The following is a 22,596-nucleotide window of genomic DNA, read 5'->3' as shown; positions in this document are numbered from 1 at the left end:
AACCTTAAAAGAGACACGAAGATCAACGTCTACAAAGCTGTTGTGTTGACCACTCTCCTGTATGGCGCTGAGTCCTGGGTCACGTACCGTCGTCACCTGAGTCTCCGAGCGTTTCCATCAGCGCTGCCTCCGCACAATCTTCAATATTCACTGGAGTGACTTCGTCGCCAACCCTGAAGTCCTCGAGTCAGTGGAGGTTACCAGCATCGAGGCTATGGTCCTCAAGATACAGCTTCGCTGGGCAGGGCACATCGCCAGGATGGAGAACCACCGCTTACCTAAGATTGTGCTGTATGGGGAACTGTCCTCTGGCCAATCGCGACATAGGGGCACCAAGAAAGCGATACAAAGCCTCCCTGAAGAAGTCCCTCACTGCTTGCTGCATCGATCACCGTCAGTGGGCAACACAAGCAGCTGATTGCAACTCCTGGCGGCACACAGTCCACCAGGCAACCTCCTTCTTCGAAGATACCCGCAGGGCCCATATGGAGGACAAAAGGAGGAGGAAGAACCGTGATCCCTCAGCACCCATCCCAGATCAGACCTATACTTGCAGCCGTTGTGGCAGGACCTGCCTGTCCCGCATAGGCCTCGTCAGCCACCAGCGTGCCTGCAGAAGACGTGGATGTCCTTCCTAGATCTTCGTTCGCGAAGCCAAGCCATGATGAGTGACTGAAAGCAGGTAAACCACAGTCAGTATGCACTGCTGTAGTCATAGCAGGTACCACCACAGTCGGTATGCACTGTAGCGATAGCAGGTACCACCACAGTCGGTATGCACTGCTGTAGTGATAGCAGGTACCACCAGTCAGTATGCACTGCTGTAGTGATACAGGAACCACCAGTCGGTCTACAATGCTGTAGTTAAAGCAGGTCCCACCACAGTCGGTATGCACTGCTGTAATTAAAGCAGGTACCACCACAGTTGATATGCACTGCTGTGGTGATAGCAGGTAACCAGTCGGCATGCACTACTGTAGTCATCGCAGGATACCACCACAGTCAGTATGCACTGCTGTAGTTAAAGCAGGTACCACCATAGTCGGTATGCACTGCTGTAGTGAAAGCAGGTACCACCACATTCAGTATGCACTGCTGTAGTGATAGCAGGAACCGCCACAGTCGGTGTGCACTGCTGTAGTCAAAGCAGGTACCACCACAGTCAGTATGCACTGCTGGAGTGATAGCAGATACCACCACAGTCAGTATGCACTGCTGTAGTGATAGCAGATACCACCACAGTCAGTATGCACGGCTGTAGTGATAGCAGATACCACCACAGTCAGTATGCACTGCTGTAGTGATAGTAGGTATCCACCATAGTAGCTACTGCTATAGAGTGAGTAGATACTGCTATAGAGTTAGTAGTTACTACTAGTCAGTGGATACTACTATAGAGTTAGTAGTTACTACTATAGAGTCGGTAGATACTACTGTAGGGCCAGCAGATACTACTATGGTCAGTAGTTGCTACAGTCAGTAAATACTACTATACAGTCAGTAGCTACTACTGGCTAAGTAGATAATACTGTACAGTCAGTCGATACAACTACAGAGTCAATAAATACAACTTACTCTTTGTTTTTTTCGGTAAAGTCACGTAGGGATAAAATAAATCACAACGTTTCGGGCGCAACACAAGCGTCCGTGATCAGGTGAGAAAAAATGATCTGCTGCTAAGGCAGACTGTTTTAAAAGGTTTGAAGTGGGTGTAGCCAAAGGGTCATAAATAAGTGGGCGGGGCTAATGATGTTAATGTGAGAGATTACCATGTAAATGTAAGATCGAAGAGTGGCCTCCACGAGGCAAGAGCGTCAACGCAAGAGAACCACCGCAACAGTGGCCATGTTAGTGAGACCCCAGCCAGTTAATGCAAAGGCATCCCACAGGGCAATGCAACTCAGAGAGTCGGAGATAACAGCCAAATGGCAGGAAGGATGGAAGCGTCACAGCGAATTATGACTGCTTAATAATAACGTCCTGTGATTGTGAGAGATGGACTGTAGGGCATGTGAGCATAAGAGTGCAATTCAAAGGACATGTGAGCATGAGAGTGCAATCCAAAAGACATGTGAGCATGAGAGTGCAATCCAAAAGACATGTGAGCATGAGAGAGCAATCCAAAGGCATGAGAGTGCAATGCAAAGGACATGTGAGCATGAGAAATCTAAGAGAGAGGCATAGAGAGAGAGTCGGAAATAACAGCCGACATAGGCAGGTAGGATGGAAACATCACAGTCAGTTAAGACTTACCTGGTTAATAACGTCCTTCAAATGATTGCTCAGTTTGTACCCATCTCGGTTGAAGTTGTGTGTATATATCTGGATGGCTTCATGAACAAATCTCTGAAGGTAGCCGGTAGGTTTGCAGAGTACCTCCGTCTTGGAAAAATAAATTTCGCGTGAGCCCACAGCGTTAAAACAATGATCAGCAATGGCAGAGGTATTGGTCCTACCGTGTTTCAGATCTACCTTGTGTTCACGAACGCGGTCCGAGACATGTCGTTTCGTTTCCCCAATGTAACTGCTGCTGCAACCACAACTCACTTTGAAGATACCAGGGTATTGCATGTCAGGAATCGCATACTTTACAGATGGGATTAAATCACGGATTTTGTGTACTGTGTTGAAACTAACCTGGATCTTGCGTTTGTTTAAGATTTTGGAAATCTTTTTGGTAACCCCTGCTATGTATGGTAAAGTGATGGTTTTGGTTGGATCCTCAGAAGGTTGTCTCCCCATGGCTGGGGAGACAAGCTTTGCGGATTGTACGATCCGATTATCCGTTCATTCTGAGGGCTTGGTGTATGTGCTCCAACTCACTGGCTAGGTGGTGCTGGTCGGAGATCACGACACCAAAAATGTTGTGATTCATTTTATTTTATACCTACGTGACTTTACCAAAAGAACCAAAGAGTATGGATTCCTGCAGTCACGAAAGTTTGAAATCAAATACTACTTACTCTGTTGTATGTAGGGTGTGTACATTTATATACCTACGCGGGGGTAAAAAAATTTTTAAGGGAGGGTCGACAATTTTCGGAATCCTTTTTTCTCAACTATTAACCCCCCATTTTCTATCACTTTTTGGACTTCTGCAAGCCTCTTATAATTTTGTTGGTGGAGAAATGGACAGACAAACAGCCTACCGGGCTTTCACAATAGTTTAGTACCTGCGTATGTATATGTCAGGTTTTTAAAAGACGTTTTGAAATATATTTTTCGCCTGGTCAACGCCGGGTACTTCCCGCTAGTCTAACCTATAAATGTCATTGTTTGTCTGTGTGTCTGTCTGTGTGCTGCCGAAACTTTGGCTAGCGAACCGTGGGGTTTACGTTTAAAAAAATAGCCAGGTACCATGCCTGTAAGCCCCGTGGTGAGCCAGCGCTATTTCGTTTTCCCGTCCGTCAACTTTAAAGTAGTTTAATTAGCGATTTAGTGCGGTTTTCTTTTAATTATTTATTACATAGCACGCGCTTGACCATACCAACTCACACGCCTTCGGTGGGGGGGAAGGCCTCTACCAAGTCACACGCGTTCGGTGAGGGTGAGGGGGAAATTATATTTCGCGTTAAAAATGCAATAAAAATACTCAAAACGTTGAGGTAAATTCTTCAGTCTGATGTCCCCCCCCCCCACCCCAATGCGTGCAGTGACTACTATACAGTCGGTAGATGCTAATAAAGGTTACATTGTGTCTAAGTCCTTGTGTGCATGCGAGTCCATGTGCGTGTCTGCGACAATGTTAGTGTGTGTGTACGTCTGTGTGTGTGTGCATAAGTCGATATGTGTGTGTGTGCAAGTCAATATGTGTGTGTGTCAGTCGATGTGTGTGTTAGTCAATGTGTGTGAGTGGTGTGTGTATGTAGCAGAGGTGAGACAAAGTCATTGTTATGCAAGTCCAAGTCGAGTCGCAAGTCATCAAATTCATGACTCGAGTCTGACTCGAGTCCAAGTCACATGACTCGAGTCCACACCTCTGGTATGTAGACAACTAATATTTTAAAATTATATTAGAAAATTTCAAAATAATGTGTCTAAGTCCATGTGTGCGTGTGAGTCGATGTGTGTGTAGGTCGATGTGGGTGTGTGAAGGTCGATGTGGGTGTGTTAGTCGATGTATGTGCGTCGGTCCATGTGTGTGTGTAAGTCCATTTGTTTGTGTGTATGTAAGTCGATGTCTGTGTGTGTGAGTCAATGTGTGTGAACAAAATAATGAAGGGAGCATGGGAGTGTGGCGGTGAGGTGTGGGAAGCTGTAAGCCCCAGGCTACTTTGGGCTCGCCTTCCCATTAACCGGAGGCGAGGAGTGGTGGTCGTGGTTACTTATGCCCCCACCAAAGATGAACATCCGTGGAGGGATGCAGGCAAGGCCGATGAGTCAGATGCCTTCTATGACCTCCTGTCACAGGTGCTGGCTAAAGTGGCCCCTCGGGATAGAGTCATCTTGTTGGGTGACTTCAATGCCCGAGTTGGTAATGATGCTGGCACCTGGTCTGGAGTAATTGGAAGGCATGGGCCAGATCAGCTCAATAACAACGGTAGGAGGCTGCTAGATTTTTCTGCAGCCCATGGGCTTGTAATTACCAACACGCTGTTCCGGCATCGGCGCATCCACACAACATCATGGATGCATGCTGGGTCCAAGCAAGCACATCTGCTGGACTACATAGTGACGGACCAGCGGATGCGAGCCCATGTCCTTGACACCAGGACCTACCGTGGAGCTGATCTGCCCTCTGACAATCGACTAGTCATCTGTAAGATACGCCTGCAATTCTTCCACTCCGGTGGTGGGTGTATACTCAGGACCCCATTCCAAAGGTGGCCTGGTCTCAGTTAGCTGATGAAAGTTGCAAGCGAGAATTTCATCATCGCTTGCGGCTGGGGTTGACATCGTCCCCCACTCCTCCTGATGTCGAGGGTAAATGGGCGAGGTTTAGGACTGTGACTCATGCAGCTGCAATGGCTGCTTTGGGTACGCGGTCCAGACCTCCCCAGAGATCCTGGCTGACAGAGGTGGTGTTCAGGATGGTTGAGAAAAAGCGACAGGCCCACTCTAATCGTTTCCAGCATCCCGCGTCAGAGAATGAGGAAGCTTACCGCAACCTTCGTTCGGAGGTTCGGAGAGCCGTGAGGCGCTGCAAGGATGGATGGTGGTCGCGGGTTGCTGAGGAGATGGAGTCTGCCTCAGTAGCCCACGATCACATATCCCTATTTAACTCCATCAAAAACGTTATCTGCAGCGCCACACCTATTACCATAATTAGGGGAAAAACGATAATCCAATCTCCGACCCCCAGAAATAGGTTTACAGATTTTCTGAGCATTTCTGTGAGGTCCTGGGGGAGGGGAAATCCCTCAGCCAGGAAAACATCGTAGCACAAAGTGGGGATGACCCTGCTGAGGCTGCGGTGCCTCAAATATTGGAAGAAGAATTCACCCCCTGTGTGTGGCTGGCTAAGGTGCCATCTGTTGAGGATGTTCTGAAGGCGATCCAGAGTCTGAGGCCAGTAAAGGCACCGGGCAGAGATGATCTCCCAAGCTAAATGCTGAGGGAGGGTGGCATTTGTGCACAGACTGCCCTTCATGACATCATAACAACAGGTTCTGCAGGATTGGAAGGATGCCCTGGTGGTACCCTCTTTAAGAAGGGGGACCGCACAGACTGTAACAACTACAGGGGCATCTCACTCCTCAGTGTGCCGGGAAAGGTCCTGGCAAGGATTATTCAACATCGCCTTGCTAGGCACGCTGAGGAGAGGCTTGCGGAGCCCCAATGCGGTTTTAGGAAAGGGCGGTCCTGCACAGATGCCATATTTTCTGTCCGTCTGCTACAGCAGAGGTGAAGGGAATTCCAACAAGACCTACATCTCTGCTTTATTGACCTGGTCAAGGCCTATGATACCATCAGTAGGCCTGGGCTCTGGGTAGTTCTTCGTGCTTTCGGAGTCCCTGACCCTCTGCTCACGCTCATTAAGGACCTTCATGATGGTGAGCGGGCCCGTGTAAAACTACGTGGCCGGGAGTCAGAGCCATTCCCTGTCCACCTTGGGGTGCGACAGGGATGTCCTCTGGCTCCCACATTATTTAACATCTATTTCGACCACGTAGTTCGTGAAGCCTTCAATAGCTGTACTGGAGGAATTTCCATTTGGTACAGATATAATGGGAGGCTGATCGATGCGCGGGTGCGGTCAAGGGATGGCTCCCTATTGCTCAACCACGTTATGTATGCCGATGATCTGGTAATTGCTGCTCACTCAGAGGAGTTGGAGACGCTGCTCCTGAAACTGAAGCGTACCACTAAGAGGTGGGGCCTTACCATCAGCCCCACCAAAACTAAGCACCTGCCTGGGTATTTTGTACCATCGGACACTCCACCCCCACAACTCCCAATCGGTGATGGAGCAGTTGTGGAGAGAGTGGAGAGTTTCCCATACCTGGGCAGTGTGCATATGACCGGCTCCGGTTTAACAGCAGAGGTCTCACTCCGAATCAGTCGAGCGGCAATATCTTTTCATCGGTTGCGTCACGCTGTGTGGAAGCTACCTGGTCTGTCGCTCCACATGAAGCTTCAGGACTTCTCGGCCATGGTCATTCCCTCCCTTATCTACGCTTGCGAAACATGGACCCCCCTAATGCAGCATTTTCACCGGCTAGAAACATTTACGCTGGCCTGCCTACAATCCATCCTGGATTGTGTAAGGAGCTCACAAATCCTTGAAAGATGTGGACAAAGTCCCATCGGTGAGCTCCTCCGGCAGGCAAGGCTGCGTTGGCTGGGTCATGTCGCCCGCATGCCCAGCCACCGCATGCCTAAACAGCTTTTGTTTGGCTGGATCGAGGGGGCTAAATGGGCGCGGCATGGGCCAGAGAAAAGATGGAGTGATGTGGTACAGGAGGACGTGGAGCTGAGTGGACTTGCCGATGACTGGTACCAGCGGTGTCAAGATCAGCTTGACGCCCTCCAACAACAACGGAGGGCAGAGGAGCAACGCTCACAACAATGAGCAGAGTGTCGGGTGGCTAAAGCACAGCAAGTTGGCACAGTCGGGGGCACAGGTGGTGCATCAGCAAGTCATCTCAGTCAGTCGACCCATGGCACCTGGGTCTGCCCCGTGACCTCCTGCCAGCGGGCGTTCGACACTTCACGTGGCCTTAAGGTGCAGATGGCCTGGCACAAGCGTCGTGGTGACATCACCGCCACTTAGTGGCGAATGGCGGTTGTTGTTGTTGTAATAATATTACAATTTATAATGCGCGCAAAAAGCTCAGTCACTCGAAAGCATGGTTATAGAGGTGAGTTGATAAGTGTCTCTTGAAGGAGATGATTGAGGTGATGCTGCGAATGTGCAGAGGGATGGCGTTCCAGACTGTTGGGGCTGCCACCGAGAAGCGGCGCATAGACATGAGCATCCTGGATCTTGGTCTCAAGAGGAGGTCGTGAGTCGCGCTGCGCAGGCATCTGCCGTGTGCTGAGCGGCAAGTCAATAATGAAGAAAGGTACGGCGGGCAGGCAGATGTGAAGGCATCGTGGCAGAGGCAGGTGATCTTGTATATGACCCTGCTGGCGATGGGTAGCCAGTTGAGGGCACGGAGACAGGCAAGCGAGTCGAGACGGGGATGAGTGCGGCCAATGACGACGCGTGCTACATTGTTTTGTAGTCTTTGAAGTATTTTTAGGTTCCCAGTGGAGGTCCAGACTAGGACGGAGTTGCAATAGTCGAGGCGAGACCCAAATATGCAACATGCCAATGTGTTGGCAATTTCAGTGGAGATGAGAGGACGTAGGTGTCTGAGAGCCTTCAGGTAAAAGTTACATGAACTGATGATATGATTGGTTTGACGGTCGAATCTAGGATGACACCGAGGTAGCTGAAGTGATCGGTGTTTGTGTCTGTGTGTGCACGTAAGTCCATATGTGTGTGTAAGTCGATGTTTGTGTGTATAAGTCGATGTTTGTGTGTATAAGTCAATGTGCGTGTGTGAGTCTGTGTGTGTGTGAGTCGCTGTGTGTTAGTCGATATGTATGTGTGTGTGTAAGTCCATGTGTGTGTGTGTAGGTCGACATGTGTGTCAGTCTATGTGTGTAAGTCCGTGTATGTGTGTCTAAGTCCATGTGTGTGTGTAAGTCGGTGTGTGTGTGTGTAAGTGGATGTGTGTGTGTCTAAGTCGATATGTGTGTGTGTGTAAGTGGATGTGTGTGTGTGTAAGTCGATGTGTGTGTGTGAGTCGATGTGTGTATGTCCAAATGTGTGTAAGTCGATGTGTGTGTTTGAGTTCATTATGTGTGTGTGTGTAGGTCGATGTATTTGTGTGTGGGTCGCTGTCTGTGTGTGTGTAAGTCGATGTGTGTGTATCTTTTTCGCCCGGGCAACGCCGGGTACTTCCCGCTAGTTATTACTATAATAGAAAGTGCTAAATGTACTTTAAAAAAAACACAAAAATGGCAGACAACGGAAAAACACAAATATAATGCCGACTCATATCTATTTGTAAGAATATGTATAGTGTACACGCACTCATGTCTCTATCTGCAAGGACGAGGGAATGGTGCAACAATTAAGTGGAAGTGAAAATATTATTACAAAGAGCCAGGGGTAGGCAACGTGTGGCTCCGGAGCCACGAGCGGTAGCTCTTGAAGGAATTGGCTTCGTGGCTCCCGCCAACTATAATTGCAAAAAAAAACCTCCTCATTATTTTAGATAAGCGGTGAACGTCAAAAAGCCCAGCAATGATTTGTGATACGGCATTACAAATCATTGTGGGTGCGCTGTTCTTAAAATAGGGGGTTACAAAACGTACGCTTTAACGTCATTCATTAAGGACCGTCTTGTATTCACATTGCATTACAACTCTTGAAATATTACATTTTTACCGAATTTGAAGAAAATGGCTCTTTCTATTATTTCTGGTTGCAGACTCCTGCACTAAGCCAATATCCACATTTAAAAGCACCTCCATTATTATCTATTCATGCAATGTGTGTGTTTGCTGGGGATTTAACGACATTTACAGGCATAGCTATTAAAGCGCTCCCTCCTGTTACGGCGTTTCCTTAAAATGCCCTCTGTCCTGGAGGAAAATTCCTATGCGGATCAGCCCATAAATGGAAGTTGGCATGGCGTTGGCCATAGGGAATGTGTCTCAGTCCATGAGGTCTTGTGGAGCCTGAATCGAGTTGTCCGTTGTATCGATTCCGCTCAAAGTCAATCCGACAGGCACGTCAGAGTATCGATTCATCAAGGATTAATCACTGCATCGATTAATTGGTGATCCATGGATCGAGTAATCCCATTGGTTTGTGCTGTACAGCTTCCCACGGTGTGTGACTATGGCAGACGGTGGTTAATCTTACGCAAGCTCCGCCCGAATGCATCGGTGAGTGCATAACGATTGCATTATATATATCATTATCAATAAACGTTATTTATTTATTTAATGCTTTCCTAGATGTATCATTATTAAAGCGAGTACCGATACACCAATGAAGCGCTTATAAAACTCTCAGAGGTAAAAAAAAAGCGGTCAGAAACACATTTCCACCTGAAATCATGTTACAATGACCTCCTATAACGCTGTTTGTTATAGTACTGTCAGTCACGCATCTCCACTGGAACCGTGTTATAGTGACCTCCTATAGTGCTTTCGGTAAAGTCACGTAGGTAAAAAATGAAATTAAAATTTATTTTTATTAATTTTAATTTCATTTTTTACCTACGTGACTTTACCGAAAGAACTAAGAGTATGAATCCTTGCAGTCAGGAAAGCTTCAAATCTAGAATCCTATAGTGCTGTTTCGTATAGTGCTGTGGGTAACGAATCTCCATTAGAACCAAGTTATACTGACCTCCTATTGCACACTTTACCAAGAACGAACCCCGAGTGCGATAGGAGGTATGCCTGTACACTGTGGCCTCAAAGTGCACCTAGCCTGGCACAGTCACCGTCACTTACTATTTAATAGCGGGTACTGGTACAACAATCAGTGAGTTCTTTAACATTATCTTCAAAAATTATTCTTTAAGAATGACATTTCGTTGGAGATTAAGAATTGTACATAGAGTCTGTTGTAAATATTGTTGTATGAGGCTCTTTCCAGATTACTTATGTCAGAGGAAGCTAAGCAAGCATTTGAGCCTGGATGGTGTATGGGTGACTACTGTAATTCACAGGTGTTATAGGTTGCAATCCTACATTACGTGCAGGAGAGGGCAGTGCAGCAAAAGGCTATTGTCATAATGTAATTCTATGCTCCTGCATCTATGTTCCACCACCTTCATAAACTTTGCACTTGAGCGGAGTTACGAAGTACGAGCGTGTCGTCTCGTTTAAAGGGCCAGATAAGTTCTGCAAAAAATGTTCTCGGTAAGCAAAAACTCGTTTAACAATCATCGTTTTCCCACTGACTCCCTCTCATGTTAAAAGCTGAGCTACATTTCAGCACCAAAATGTTCCACTCTGGAAAAACTTTTGAAATGTGAGAAATATTAATGATATATATTTTAAATAAATCAATAAAGCAGGAATATCAACACTTACTACACGTGGAGAATCACAGTGCTTGCAGGTGCCTGGCATTTTTGTGTTGTTTAAAGGGTAAATGGTAAAAGTGGGGAGGGAGCAGCAGGGGCCATGCAGGACCACCGGTTCAAATATCACTCGCAGCTAATGTAAGCCGTGGCTTAGACTCGAACCAGGGTTTCTGGGTTCATACCCACGATGCGGGGATGCAAGATGGAGCGCGACTTCCTGTCCTCAGCGTCTGCAATTAATTAATTAGCACCGCCACGCACCCTACCCCTCCCCCAACCCACTCACCCCACCCACTCAATAGAGTGCCACCACGAAGCCCCGTCCCCCACACAACAATATACGCAGGAACACAGCGCAGCTGGTAAACAAACAGCTCCGGGCCGGCGTGCGCCCCCTGCTGCCACAGGACGCATATTGATCGATCGGTCAGAGCTCGCTCAGCGAACATTTTGCTCGTTTTGCGAACAAATGGGTCTGAATAAAAATTGATCGTTGTAGCAAATTTTCACATTCATTAAGCGAGGCTCGCCTGTATAGTCAAATAATATTTCACTAAATGCTCATGAGTACTGACGAAACAATTAAAACCAGTACGTTGACTCAAGAGTGCAGAAATATGGTCACCACATCTAGGCCTCTATATAAGGAACGAAACAGGTGGATTTCTCCACAAATCTGTCTGTCGCCTGATGAAGCTAGTTGTAATTACTGGCGAAATGTTGTACTCAGATTGTAAATGTTGTGGCTTGGCCCTCCAACACACCGGCGTGCTGTACTAGTGACGAATTAGTATGTTCTGTTTACGTGACAACCCTTTCTAGTTAGCTGTGTCGGGTGGTGACGGGTTTAACGAAAGATTTATATATTTACGCGATCTAACCCATAACACCTCTATTATGAACTAAAATGTTATTTCTATTTTTTTTAATGTGTAAAAACTCTTAACGGTTTATTTATATATTAACTGATTTCGTACCCACATTCTCCCACAACAGTACACAATGAGTTTTGTGGACACCGTTAACCCTTTCCCATTCCAAGACATCTGCAAGTTGCAGGGTGGGGTCCTCTTCACCGCTGAACCTTGGAACGCGCAAGTGGTTTAACGTTCATTTTCTTTAGAGGCGTAGCGTCATTGTTTTTAAAGACATTGTACTCACCGCAGAGAACTGCAGTGACACAACCGCACTCTATGATAGCTGGTGCTAAACTGTGCCACACGCCCTCCCAAATGGCCTTTAATTTCCGATTTCATTCGGAGTCCATTGGATTCTGTTCCGATGACATAAACGTACGAAGTCAGAACGGAATTGGAATAAAAACTGATGAGGAAATGGGAAAGGGTTAATAACAATGGGAGCACTGGATTTTTTAAGTTTGCAGCAGAGTGACTGTGCCCCGCAGGGAGGAACGCCATAAGTGTGCATTGCTTTTCACCAATTTTGTGTTCGTTCCATCGGCGTAAGCAGTAAACAAGAATGATTAATCAGAGTCGATCTTCATGCATATCAACAGTAGCAACGGGCCCGTGGTGAAGGCTGCACCACTACATTCAAACGAGTGGGGGAAAATATATGGCGCTTGTGTTACCAAAGATAAAACGTCAACCACGCTCTCGCTCACAAGTGACATCCAGTGTGCACTTTGTTACGAAATAAAAAAAAATTGATTGTTTTGCGGAGCATGTCAGTCCTGTTCATTAATCATCACAGGCTTCACCAATCGAGGGTGACCTATTTCTTCTGCGGGACAAATGCACCAAGATGTCAGTCCTTGACGTCACAGCAAAGGACACCTCGGAGCACATTCGAATGACAAAACATTGGCAAGGCAGCCCATCATGCGAGCATCTTTAATTGCGTTGTCAACCAATACAGAATTAAATCAAATCAAACCGTCTTGTGTGGTTTGTCTTTTCCTTGCTCATGCTAATTATTTCACTTCACAAACATTCTTTATTTTAACACCCTCCACCCCTCCTCTTAGCTCCCCCTATTAATCTTAACTTATTTTGCAGGGCACAGCCTATCTCTCGTGGCTAAATTGACTGATTTCACTTTTATCCGTGGCCTCTCCTCACCCTCACTGCTCATCTTCATCGGGGATTTACACATCCATGTAGAGGACCTGTCCGATTACCTCTCATTACCTTTTCTTTCTTGGACTCACTGTCCCGGTAGCTAGCTGTTAGCTACCTCGCCTGATATACAGGTTGTGGGTTCGATCCCGATCCTGACGCCTATATATTTGGAGCCTGCATGTTCTCCCCGTGGCCACGTGGATTTTCTCCGGGTCCTCCGATTTTTCTCTCCACATTTAGAAACATGCGTTTGGAGTATTTGGCTGCTATACATTTCCACATGATAAGCCACTTCCTTGAGCAATCATTTGTGGCCAGGTCGCTTCTGAAAAAGAGCTACTAGCTCAGTAGGCCTTACCTAGTAAAATAAAATTGAAAAAATAGTTTAGTTTTCATAGTGTAGTTTTAGTCCCTTTCTATGCCATCGGTCATTCCGTCGTCCTTCACCGCCTGCATGACCACTACGTTGGTCTATCCGGTACAATTTAAACGTTGCCCCAACTCTTATTTGTCATTCCACTATTTCCATCTCTCTTAAAAAGGGCTGTCCTCTCACAAGCCCCTATGCTATGGTGTTCCTTGAACCTATATCCTTGGTCCACTGCCCATCCCTATTGCGACCAAATCAGGCAAAATAATTCCTAGCTTCAACACCAACCTTCAACCTCTTTTTCATTGTCATTGACTCCGTTTTTTTTACTTCACTCTCGTCCTGTTGTCCTGCCTTGGCTTATCCTCCACCTGGATCTCTGACCAGCTGAATATTACTACAACCAAGGTCTTTCCCATCGGTAAGAAGCCTGCTATTGTTCGTGAACCTTGTTCCAATATTTGCTTGTGAATTTCTGATATTACGCTTGATAAAAATGTCCATAACCTTGGCGATTGTCTTTGATCCAGATGTTCATTTCTCTCCTCAACATATCAGAAATTTGCAAGATATCTCAATTGTGTCTGTTGTATTTCTTATATCCACAAGGGTGTTAATCCCATTGCTGCTGAAACTCTAATCTAAGCATTTTTTTTACTTTTCTAACTCTCCTCTTTCAGCTTCCTCTCCCTTACTCCAGATGATCGTACATCCTGTGCCCATAATTCTGACTCGCACCCACAAACGAGATCAAATACCTTTCATATTAATTCTCAAATCCCCTTCACTGGCTCTCAATTCGATCTGTAATCGGGTACAAGATCGCCCTAAACTATTTTTATATCCTCAATGGACTTGCTCCAGCCTACCTCGAGCCGCACTACTCCCCCTGTCTATTCACTTCGCGCCAACAGCCAAAGGCCTCTGGGTAAAGCCACATAATCAAACCTCCAAACTACAGCAGGTCGCCCCCCCCTTCTCCTTTCCCATCGCTGAATCTCGAAATGACCCGCCCTGGTTGTCTACACTGCAGATTTCCCTCCTCAAGTCCAGAATTAAAAATTGTCTGTCTCCCCCCCTGACACTGGACTCATTACGTCCTTATAATATGCTCAACGATTTATTCCCACTGTTTTTTGTTTGGCTTTAGAATTTCCGTCGACATCCTCACCACTCGCATGCTTCTCTGAAAGTGCATAAATTAGGTGTCCATGCCCTCATTCATTATGCATCACAGCACAATTCTCCATCAGCACCGGGTGATGGTGTCCAGTGTGGTGCATTGGTGCACAAATGGCCAACTGTACTTTTGTTTTGACTGTGCTTAAAATTGTCTTTTCTCTGAATGTGCTGCTAATTTGTATACGCTTTGTACTGTACAGAATCTCAAGGTGCTCATAGTGTGGTGGCCACTGTATACATTATAATCAATATTACTGCACCCGTAGGGTTTTCGCAATCAATATTACAGTTAAAGATTATTTTTTTAGGTCAGATCGCGAGTCCAAAGCCAAATGCTGTTGTAGACCCTCCACCACCTGACACAGCTGAACAAAGCAGGTTAACACATGAACAACAAACATGCCATTTGATCTTGTTTTCAGAAAACCGGCACGTTGAAAATGCATTTCACACTAAAAAATTGATGATAAGATACAAATATAAGTGAGAGCTACAAATGTAGCTCATAGGCAACCATCTTAGTGTGAATTCCCTTTCAGCAAACCGGTTTTCTGAAAAACAATGTCATTTGGTGCATCTTTTGTTCAGTTTCTGGGAAATCCGCAGTGGTCATTCTGTGCGATCTTGTTGTTGCTTCTGCAAACTTGCATGCAAAATAACAAAACTGTTTTAAAATAATAACAGGTTTCATTTATACTGTCACGGAGACGGAATTCAAGATCTCAATATTTTTGGATGACTTGCCTTCTTGATGTTTTCACAAAGTGTTAAATAGCCTGGATAGGTGCAGCTGGGCACTGGGTGAATATGCAGACTGTCTGGATTAAGTGCAATGCGTTCTCACTGTGTGACGGATTGAAGTTAAATTACTTTTCTGGTCGTGTGGACATATGACATTCAGCAGGTCTGGTGGTTTGACAAACGTGACAGATAAAAACCTGTTGTAATAAATAGAACTGTGGTCACAAAAGGGCCAAGACAGTGGATGTATCCTGAATTCCTGCACATGTAAATGGGGCCATGTGTTCTATAGCCACACTCGTCCCTACCTTAGGTACGTGCAATTTCCAACCCCGGACTTAGGGCTGTAAACGGGAGATAAATACAGGGATTTAGTACTTATATGTTAATCCAAATTTTCATTGACGGTCGCCGACACATGCTCCAACTCGGTACGTTATGAACTCCATCAAATGCCGGGGCACCCGGAAAGCTCGTGTGAAATTGTAATAATGAAATAATATTGCCAGGCATGGGCTCCCCCCAACCACTCACCATTCGACCACTCCATTCACCATTTTAATTTGTGACGTTTCAACCAGAGTTGAATATGGAGGGGCACTATCTCCTGCATCCTACAGTTAACTGGAAATGGTCAAATATGACCAATTATTAAATGGCAATTAACTCCTTTCATTTCAATATATACACATGCACCCACAAACAACAAACACAGTTTTAACACAACAACTTTAGCAGGGAGAGGTACTGAGAACTCAGTGTGTCAGCAATCGCCTATAAGAATTTGGATTAATGTAAGTCAATTTGTGTCTATTCATATGGCGGTCACCAACACACTGCAGCTCAATATATATGAACCCATTAGAGGCCCACAGGTTGCGGGGAAAAATGTCTTCCATTTTCCATTCAACTCTGACTGAGACAGTGCCGCTGAGAGGACTGTTGTCCCAAATCGGCCCTCCTGGGACACCCAGCATGTCCAGCCTTTTAGTGAGCGCTTGAACATTCCAGCCCAGCTAGCCCACAAGATCACCGTGGCCATATTTGAATGGGGATCACATCTCCCAGCGTGACCCAGACCTTCATCTTTGAGGGCCTTTTGGATGCATTCCCTCACCAAAGAGGTCACCCTCCCTCCCCGCTCTTCTGCTGGCCATCGCATACAAATAGATGCTCCAAGGCGAGGTTGCTCTTGCTGAATGTAGCTTATGCGATCCAGCCTCCGCTCACAAGTGGAAAGAATCAGTGCAAAAATATGGCAAGACAATGTCAAGGTTGACGTAAAAGTCGGAAAGGGCCTTGAGGACAAATCTAAGTGACCTCCTAAGGGACCGCCTGCTCCCTTTAAGATCAACATCGATGGTGGCTGAGCCACTAAGGCCTGTATGCTCACTGACCCACCTTGCGGATATTATGGCGATCAGAAACAGGATCATGAGGGGGCTCAAATGGAGGCCAACGCAAAATGTCTCGTGGCTCTGAAGCGGCTGGGATATGACTTTGGCTGACGCCCAACAACAATACTCCTCTCACATTGTTAAGGAATGTCAAGATGGCCATCAATCTGACCTTCCATGCAGCCAGCAACAGGCACTTATGGAATTCATCAGCAGAAACCTCACCATGCTGGCCACACTGCACAACATTGTTTTTCCAGTGCAAGTTGTACCCTCTCTACGTCAACATCCTTCATAACTTTAAGAGTAAATATTGCACTTCCACGGCAGCATCTGAAGCTGGCCCTTCTCAACCTCTAGGCCGTCAAGTTCAACACCAGTCGGCCTTGACACCAGACTCCTCTCTGTGGTAGCTGCTAAGCTTGCACCATCATCATGACTAGGAGATCCGAGAGCCATGATCTCCTGGGCCAATTGGGAGCCACCTGATCACCTCCGCTCCTCCCCTGTAGATTTCTCCCGCATCATGGCCATCCTCTCTTGTTGCCAAAAAACCTTGAGGCAAACCTGGCATGGCATTCTCTTTGAGACGCAAACCAATCTATTTCTGTTCTGACTGAAGAACCTGGCCACTATCTGCTTGAAGACCTCCTGATGAAGCGTCCACTTCGCCCGGGTTCGGCTTGTCCCCAGCTTAGCAAATCCACCATTTCATCGTCTATGCTGGTTAGATGTCACGCCAGCAGATGGACCAGGTTCTCATCTTCCAGGACGTGGGGGGCGGGGGCACTCTTTGTTTGACATCGCCACCTATGTCACACAGCAGCAAGTGACCAGCACGTCCTTGCCTGACACAACCCCTGTCAGCTGTGCCAGGGCTAAGCGGATCGCTCTCAATTCCAGGAGATGGATGCTCTGGCATCTGTCCTGCCTCTGACCACTGTGCCTTGAGGAGTTCTTCTATGACAGCAGGTCCCAAGAATTTAAGCGGGCATGTGTGTTTCCATGACCGCCAGCTCCTTCAAGAACCGCACTTGGTGTAGGAGCCTCACTCCGATTCTTCGGCGAAGTGTGAATCTTGTTTGGGGACTTAAAACCCAGATCCAGCTTTTTCCACTCATGCAGGATCATGTCCCACATATTTTGATCCAAGGGAAGATCAGTCAAGTGTTTGACTTAGAGAACATGGAAGGCTTTTTCCCTCTTTCCTTCTCAGAACTTTTCTCTTGTGACTTCTGAAGCTACTGCCTCCATTTTGTGGGCGTTGCCCCACCAAAAAAATCCCTCACAAATGTTTCATCCTCATCACCACTGGACCCTGCTGATGAGGCAGACTCCCCCCCTTCCCCCTCTTTCTCTAGGGATACTTTGCCTCTTTTGGCAATGGGGGGCTTCATCCTCTGAGGTCTTCTCATCCTCACTTGGCACATCCTTGGCATCAGGGAGGGGTGCCCTTTAGTTGCGGCTGGAATTTTCCCTGCCCCACTTCACAGAGGGCTGGTCGGCCATGTCATCTTCATCAGCACCCCACCCCCGCTCTGCCTATTTTTAACTTCTGCCAGGAGCAGGCTCAAGCAAGGCAATCCTTAGTCCAGGTGAGCGGTCTGCTTGAAATCCTTGTCTGAATGCCCATGTTGTATGCATGTATGTTCGTTGAACTTCTTTCGCACCGTACGTCGCCGAGCCCTGCTAATCAGGAGGTGGTCTTTCTCAGGCTCTCCTCAGCCTGGTAGCTGTCTGGGGCTCAGAAGCCTTCCCCCAAGTCAAACTCTTGGGGGCAGCCTAGGAGAGCTTCTGGCTCGACCCAATCGAGTCCCGGGCTTAAACCTCACCCCTCTGACAGCTCAAACCTTGCATTCTTTCCTCTCAGACATTTCTGTCTGAATGTGCCCCCCCTCCCCGTGTAGGTATGTATTACATTAGAGGCACTTTTCCAGGCCGTCTTTGTCTCAAACTGCTCCAGACGGACCCCCATGGGCACGCCATGATGCTCTGGTGGGCTCACTGTGAGGGCGCCCGACTCCGCAGCCCAACGTTCACAGCTCAATAACCACCATCCCACGTCCCCTTCTGGGGACTCATGGTCGGGCTTTTGTGACCACGCCAGCTATGCGCTGGCCCCGGGCCGCTCCTAACAGAGCAGCCGCAATACTTCGGGGGCGAGGGGGGGTGCTCTTGCCGCGCTTGCTGCTGCTGCCGCCAGCTCCTTCGGGACACAATGGCTCTCGCATGCACCGCCACCCTCTTGTTTAGCCGCGGCCTTCCGGCGCCAAAATCTACTGCCTCTGCACACCAATCCGTGCAGTCACGTGCAGGTAGGGCACTACTACACCAGGCATTGTTTCCATTACGCACAAGTGCCCTCAAGGAGTGGAAGCACGAGGAGTGCAGATCGCTTATCTTGAGGGACGATCAGACCCCCACTCCCACTCGGTAACCCGTGCGGCCAAGCTTTTTATGTAATATAGGCAGGCGCCAGCACTACCTCAACACACATTCAACACACTTGATAGCCCTCATAAGAACCGCATTTGCACGAAACAGTAAGCAGACATTGCCGCCAATCAAGTGCGAGTACGTTCAGACGCCCCCACGCTTCATTGGCAGCAACATCTGCTTATTATTTTGGGGGATAAAAACCACTAATTTCCGCTGAGATGCAATAAAGTGTAAAAAACTAAAATGGTGGCGGAGGGGTCACATGGTAGAGTTGGTGGCTCCCCCCACCCCCTCCCCTCCAGTGGAAAGGGAGCGAGCCCCCACCCAGAACTACTACAGTAGACTCTCGATTATCCGCGTGCGATTTATCCGATTTGCAGATTAACTGCGCACCTGAGATTTTTACATAAATTAATAACTCATGGATTTTCCCTTAAGGTCAAAATTTATATTTTTTGGGATTATCCGGGATTTTGAATTATCCGAGGCCGTCCTCCCCATCATTAGCGCAGGATAATCGAGAGTTGTCTGTCTTTAATTGTACCTTGTTTCCATGAGATAAACTGGGTGCCCCACATACAGGATGGAGTTTGCACACGCAAGGAGTTGGAGTGTGTTGGCGACCGCCGTGTGAATCAACTTACCTAAGGTCGTTTAGGAGGGAAAAAACTTTGCCTCTTTCACTTTCAATTTTAGATATATAAAATCAATCTTAAGATAATGTAATTTCGTGTACTTTATTTTAACTTTTTTGTTCGATTGCAAACACACAATGAAATCTGTTCTAGTATCTATCCAAATGCATTTTTTAATGTTACTTATCGCTTTCATTACTACAACCTTATGATTGATCCCGCAATAAATTAGCATCACACATTCAAATAAGGCTCCAACAGTTTCATATGATAACCACACAATTAGGTGCTAGAGACCTAAGGTCGTTTAGGAGGAAAAAAACTTTGCCTCTCACTTTCAATTTTAGATAAATAAAATCAATCTTAAGATAATGTAATTTCGTGTACTTTATTTTAACTTTTTTGTTCGATTGCAAACACACAATGAAATCTGTTCTGGTATCTATCCAAATGCATTTTTTTAATGTTACTTATCGCTTTCATTACTACAACCTTATGATTGATCCCGCAATAAATTAGCATCACACATTCAAATAAGGCTCCAACAGTTTCATATGACAACCACATAATTAGGTGCTGGAGATCCATATTTTCAAATATCTTCAATTTCCTTTGTACGTAAATAAAATTGCCAGCTATACGTGGAGACTGAAAAGGAACTTAACAAAGAAGACTATGACAGAAACAAAAGTAGAGTATTGCAGGTTTTCTGACTAAGAGGGGAGAACTGCAGGAGGTACCCGAGTGAAGCGCGCGACGGACAACGCAAATCTGGGACAATCACTTCAGGCAGACTGGGATCAAACCGATTAAATACCGAGGCAAGCGAGAGGCGGATTCAAGAGCTTTTGGAAAATTTAATGTGGTCATAAAAAGCAACAATAAACTAAACTGTGTTTTTATTTTTACCATGTAAAGCCCACCGAGCTATAGAGATCTTTTTCAGAAGTGACCTGGCCACAAATGACAGCTCAACAAAGTGGCTTCTCATCACGTGGTTCAGATAATCGTCACTGGTGTTGGCCGTGCTGCAGCTGGGTTCGTAGCGCAAAGCGCTAACTGCTACACTCCCCATATTTTGACTTTTTTACCAGATCAAGCCCAGGGAGCTTTCCAGCTCTTTTGCAGAAGTGACTTGGCCACAAATGACAGCTCAACGAAGAGGCTTATCACGTGGAAATTTATAGCAGCCAAATACTCTGAATGCATGTTGATTCTAAATGTGGAGGGAAAAACCGGAGAACCCGGAGAAAAATCCACGCGACCATGGGGAGAACATGCAAACTCCAAATATACAGGCATCAGGGTCGCGATCAAACCCACGACCTCCTGTATACCAGGCGAGGAAGTTAACATCTCGCCACCACGGCAGCCCAAAAAACAGTACAGCGTGCTGAAAGAAATACGTTTTCAACGACTTCAAATCACCAGCTTTGACACACGACGCAGAATCAAGAACAATCACGAATAAAATGGATCAAAATCTTAAGTGTGAAGAGTCATTCGCGAATCACAATCAGAGACAAAGAGTGCACATGAATCAAGAGAACAAATGCAAATCAGGAGAAGTCAAAATGACCAATAAGAAAAGCAAATGGACATAGGGCAGCACACATCGCGAGAAGGGATGATAGCCAACGGGGAGGGGGGGGGAGGGGAGACCGGTGACAGAATTGCAGCAAAAGGAGCGAACCCCCACCAGCGAAGAGAACCCCCCTACAAAATGGAAACCATGAGACCAGACATTTTCAGGAGCTAGATGGATTGTGGCATCGCAAGTACTACGAGAAATGGTTACTTGGGGAGGCCTTCATCCGGCAGTGGATAAGATCATGGCCGGTGATGATACTGAAGCAGCGACTCTGGCACCTCCGATGATTAGCATGATTGGCTACGTACGGTGCGAGAGAAGTTCATCGTACGTGCGTACATACAAACGCACACACGTTGCGGTCTAGAGCCGGCTTACTTGTTGTATAGGTGATTGTCCACTTTGATCTTCGTGAAAGCCTTGAAGTCGTCTGGCAGCAGCATGACGGGGATGGGCACATGGGTCAGCTCATTGATCTGTGGCCAAACGAAAGGGGGGAGGAAATTAGCCAACGCAAACACGTGGCGAGAGCAGACGCAAACACACGCACAGCACCGTGTTACTCACTGCAAGCGACCAGACACAAGACTCCCTCCTGGGATGATTGCATGCAACAGAAATCACCAAACAAAAGTATTTTCTTTTACACATCTCATCACCCACCACAGTCTTCTGAGAGTGCATAATTTCAGAATGTGTTAAAGACTGTGTGTGGGTGTGTGTGTAGGGACAGATGTGTAAAGGAACCGATTTGGGTGCCCATTTATTCCGTATTAAACAAAAGGCGCCCTTTTTTCATCACGAACGTCAATTGGAACAAGAGTCCAGTCAACCGACGAGACGCATTTTTTTTGCTTATTAATTCACTACCAGAGACATGCGTCTACGGCAGCAGCTGCCCGAGGGCGTGAAAACCGCGTGCACACCTTCCGTGACGTGACAATGCGCGCCAGCCAACCTGTACGTGCACGGTTGCCCAACTCTCAAGACATCCAGACAACTAGCCGCCAGTTTGGCAAACAATCAGCTCGCCTTGTAAGGCCACACAATGAATAGAGGAGCGGAATTATAACATGTATGTCGCATAATTTGGGAGAGGGGGGTTAGGTGTCGGAGCAGAAGCAGACACTGTAGATACTCTACTTGAGATGCACGCAGGTTTCCTTCCTGTGAACAATTCACTCAGGACGCGCCTGCGTCCTATCAAGATCTTGGAAGCTAAGCAGGGCCTGCGCCTGGCTTTGCGCTTGGATAAGTGACCACCATGCATAGCAGATCTGAAAGGCAGCTGCGTGGCTACATAGTGGGCAGTGCAGTAAAATGCATTGTTGTAATACACTTCTGTGCTCCTACCGCTCTGCTCCTGATTTTGCCAAAACATCAGCAAGCGTGGTGAGGTACGGTCAACTAAAATACCCACAATGAAACACGGTGTGGGGCGGCCCTCAATGGACCGGTTTATATAACATTATTTTTCTGAATAAACACCTGATAAAATATTAGCAACACAGGTGTTGATGGTACAGAGGGCAGAACTGCAAAGCAAAAAACTTGGCAAACCCCTCGGCACAAAATTGTGCAACAATATCAATTATTTAAACCGAGACATTCTACAAAAAACA

General features: G+C 46.8%; 1 protein-coding gene across 4 annotated transcripts in view; it reads right to left on the bottom strand.

Annotated features, from left to right (window-relative positions):
- The window catches only part of LOC144938132 (phosphatidylinositol 5-phosphate 4-kinase type-2 alpha-like), a 203,688-nt gene that overhangs the window by 124,861 nt on the left and 56,231 nt on the right, over positions 1–22,596 (bottom strand). For 2 of the 4 annotated variants that reach the window (XM_078865847.1, XM_078865849.1), the window contains exons 2-3: positions 21,353–21,450; positions 15,221–15,256 (exon numbers count right to left, since the gene is read on the bottom strand). In XM_078865847.1, the coding sequence (XP_078721973.1) occupies positions 15,221–15,256; positions 21,353–21,450 (134 nt within the window). The remainder of the gene's footprint in view (positions 1–15,220; positions 15,257–21,352; positions 21,451–22,596) is intronic. The other 2 variants (XM_078865848.1, XM_078865850.1) reach the window with 1 other exon arrangement.

This window comes from Lampetra fluviatilis, chromosome 21 (genome assembly GCF_964198595.1).
Source record: "Lampetra fluviatilis chromosome 21, kcLamFluv1.1, whole genome shotgun sequence".
NCBI classification, from domain to species: domain Eukaryota; kingdom Metazoa; phylum Chordata; class Hyperoartia; order Petromyzontiformes; family Petromyzontidae; genus Lampetra; species Lampetra fluviatilis.
The sequence above is the reverse complement of the archived record's forward strand: the minus strand, read 5'-3'. Positions and strand labels throughout refer to the sequence as shown.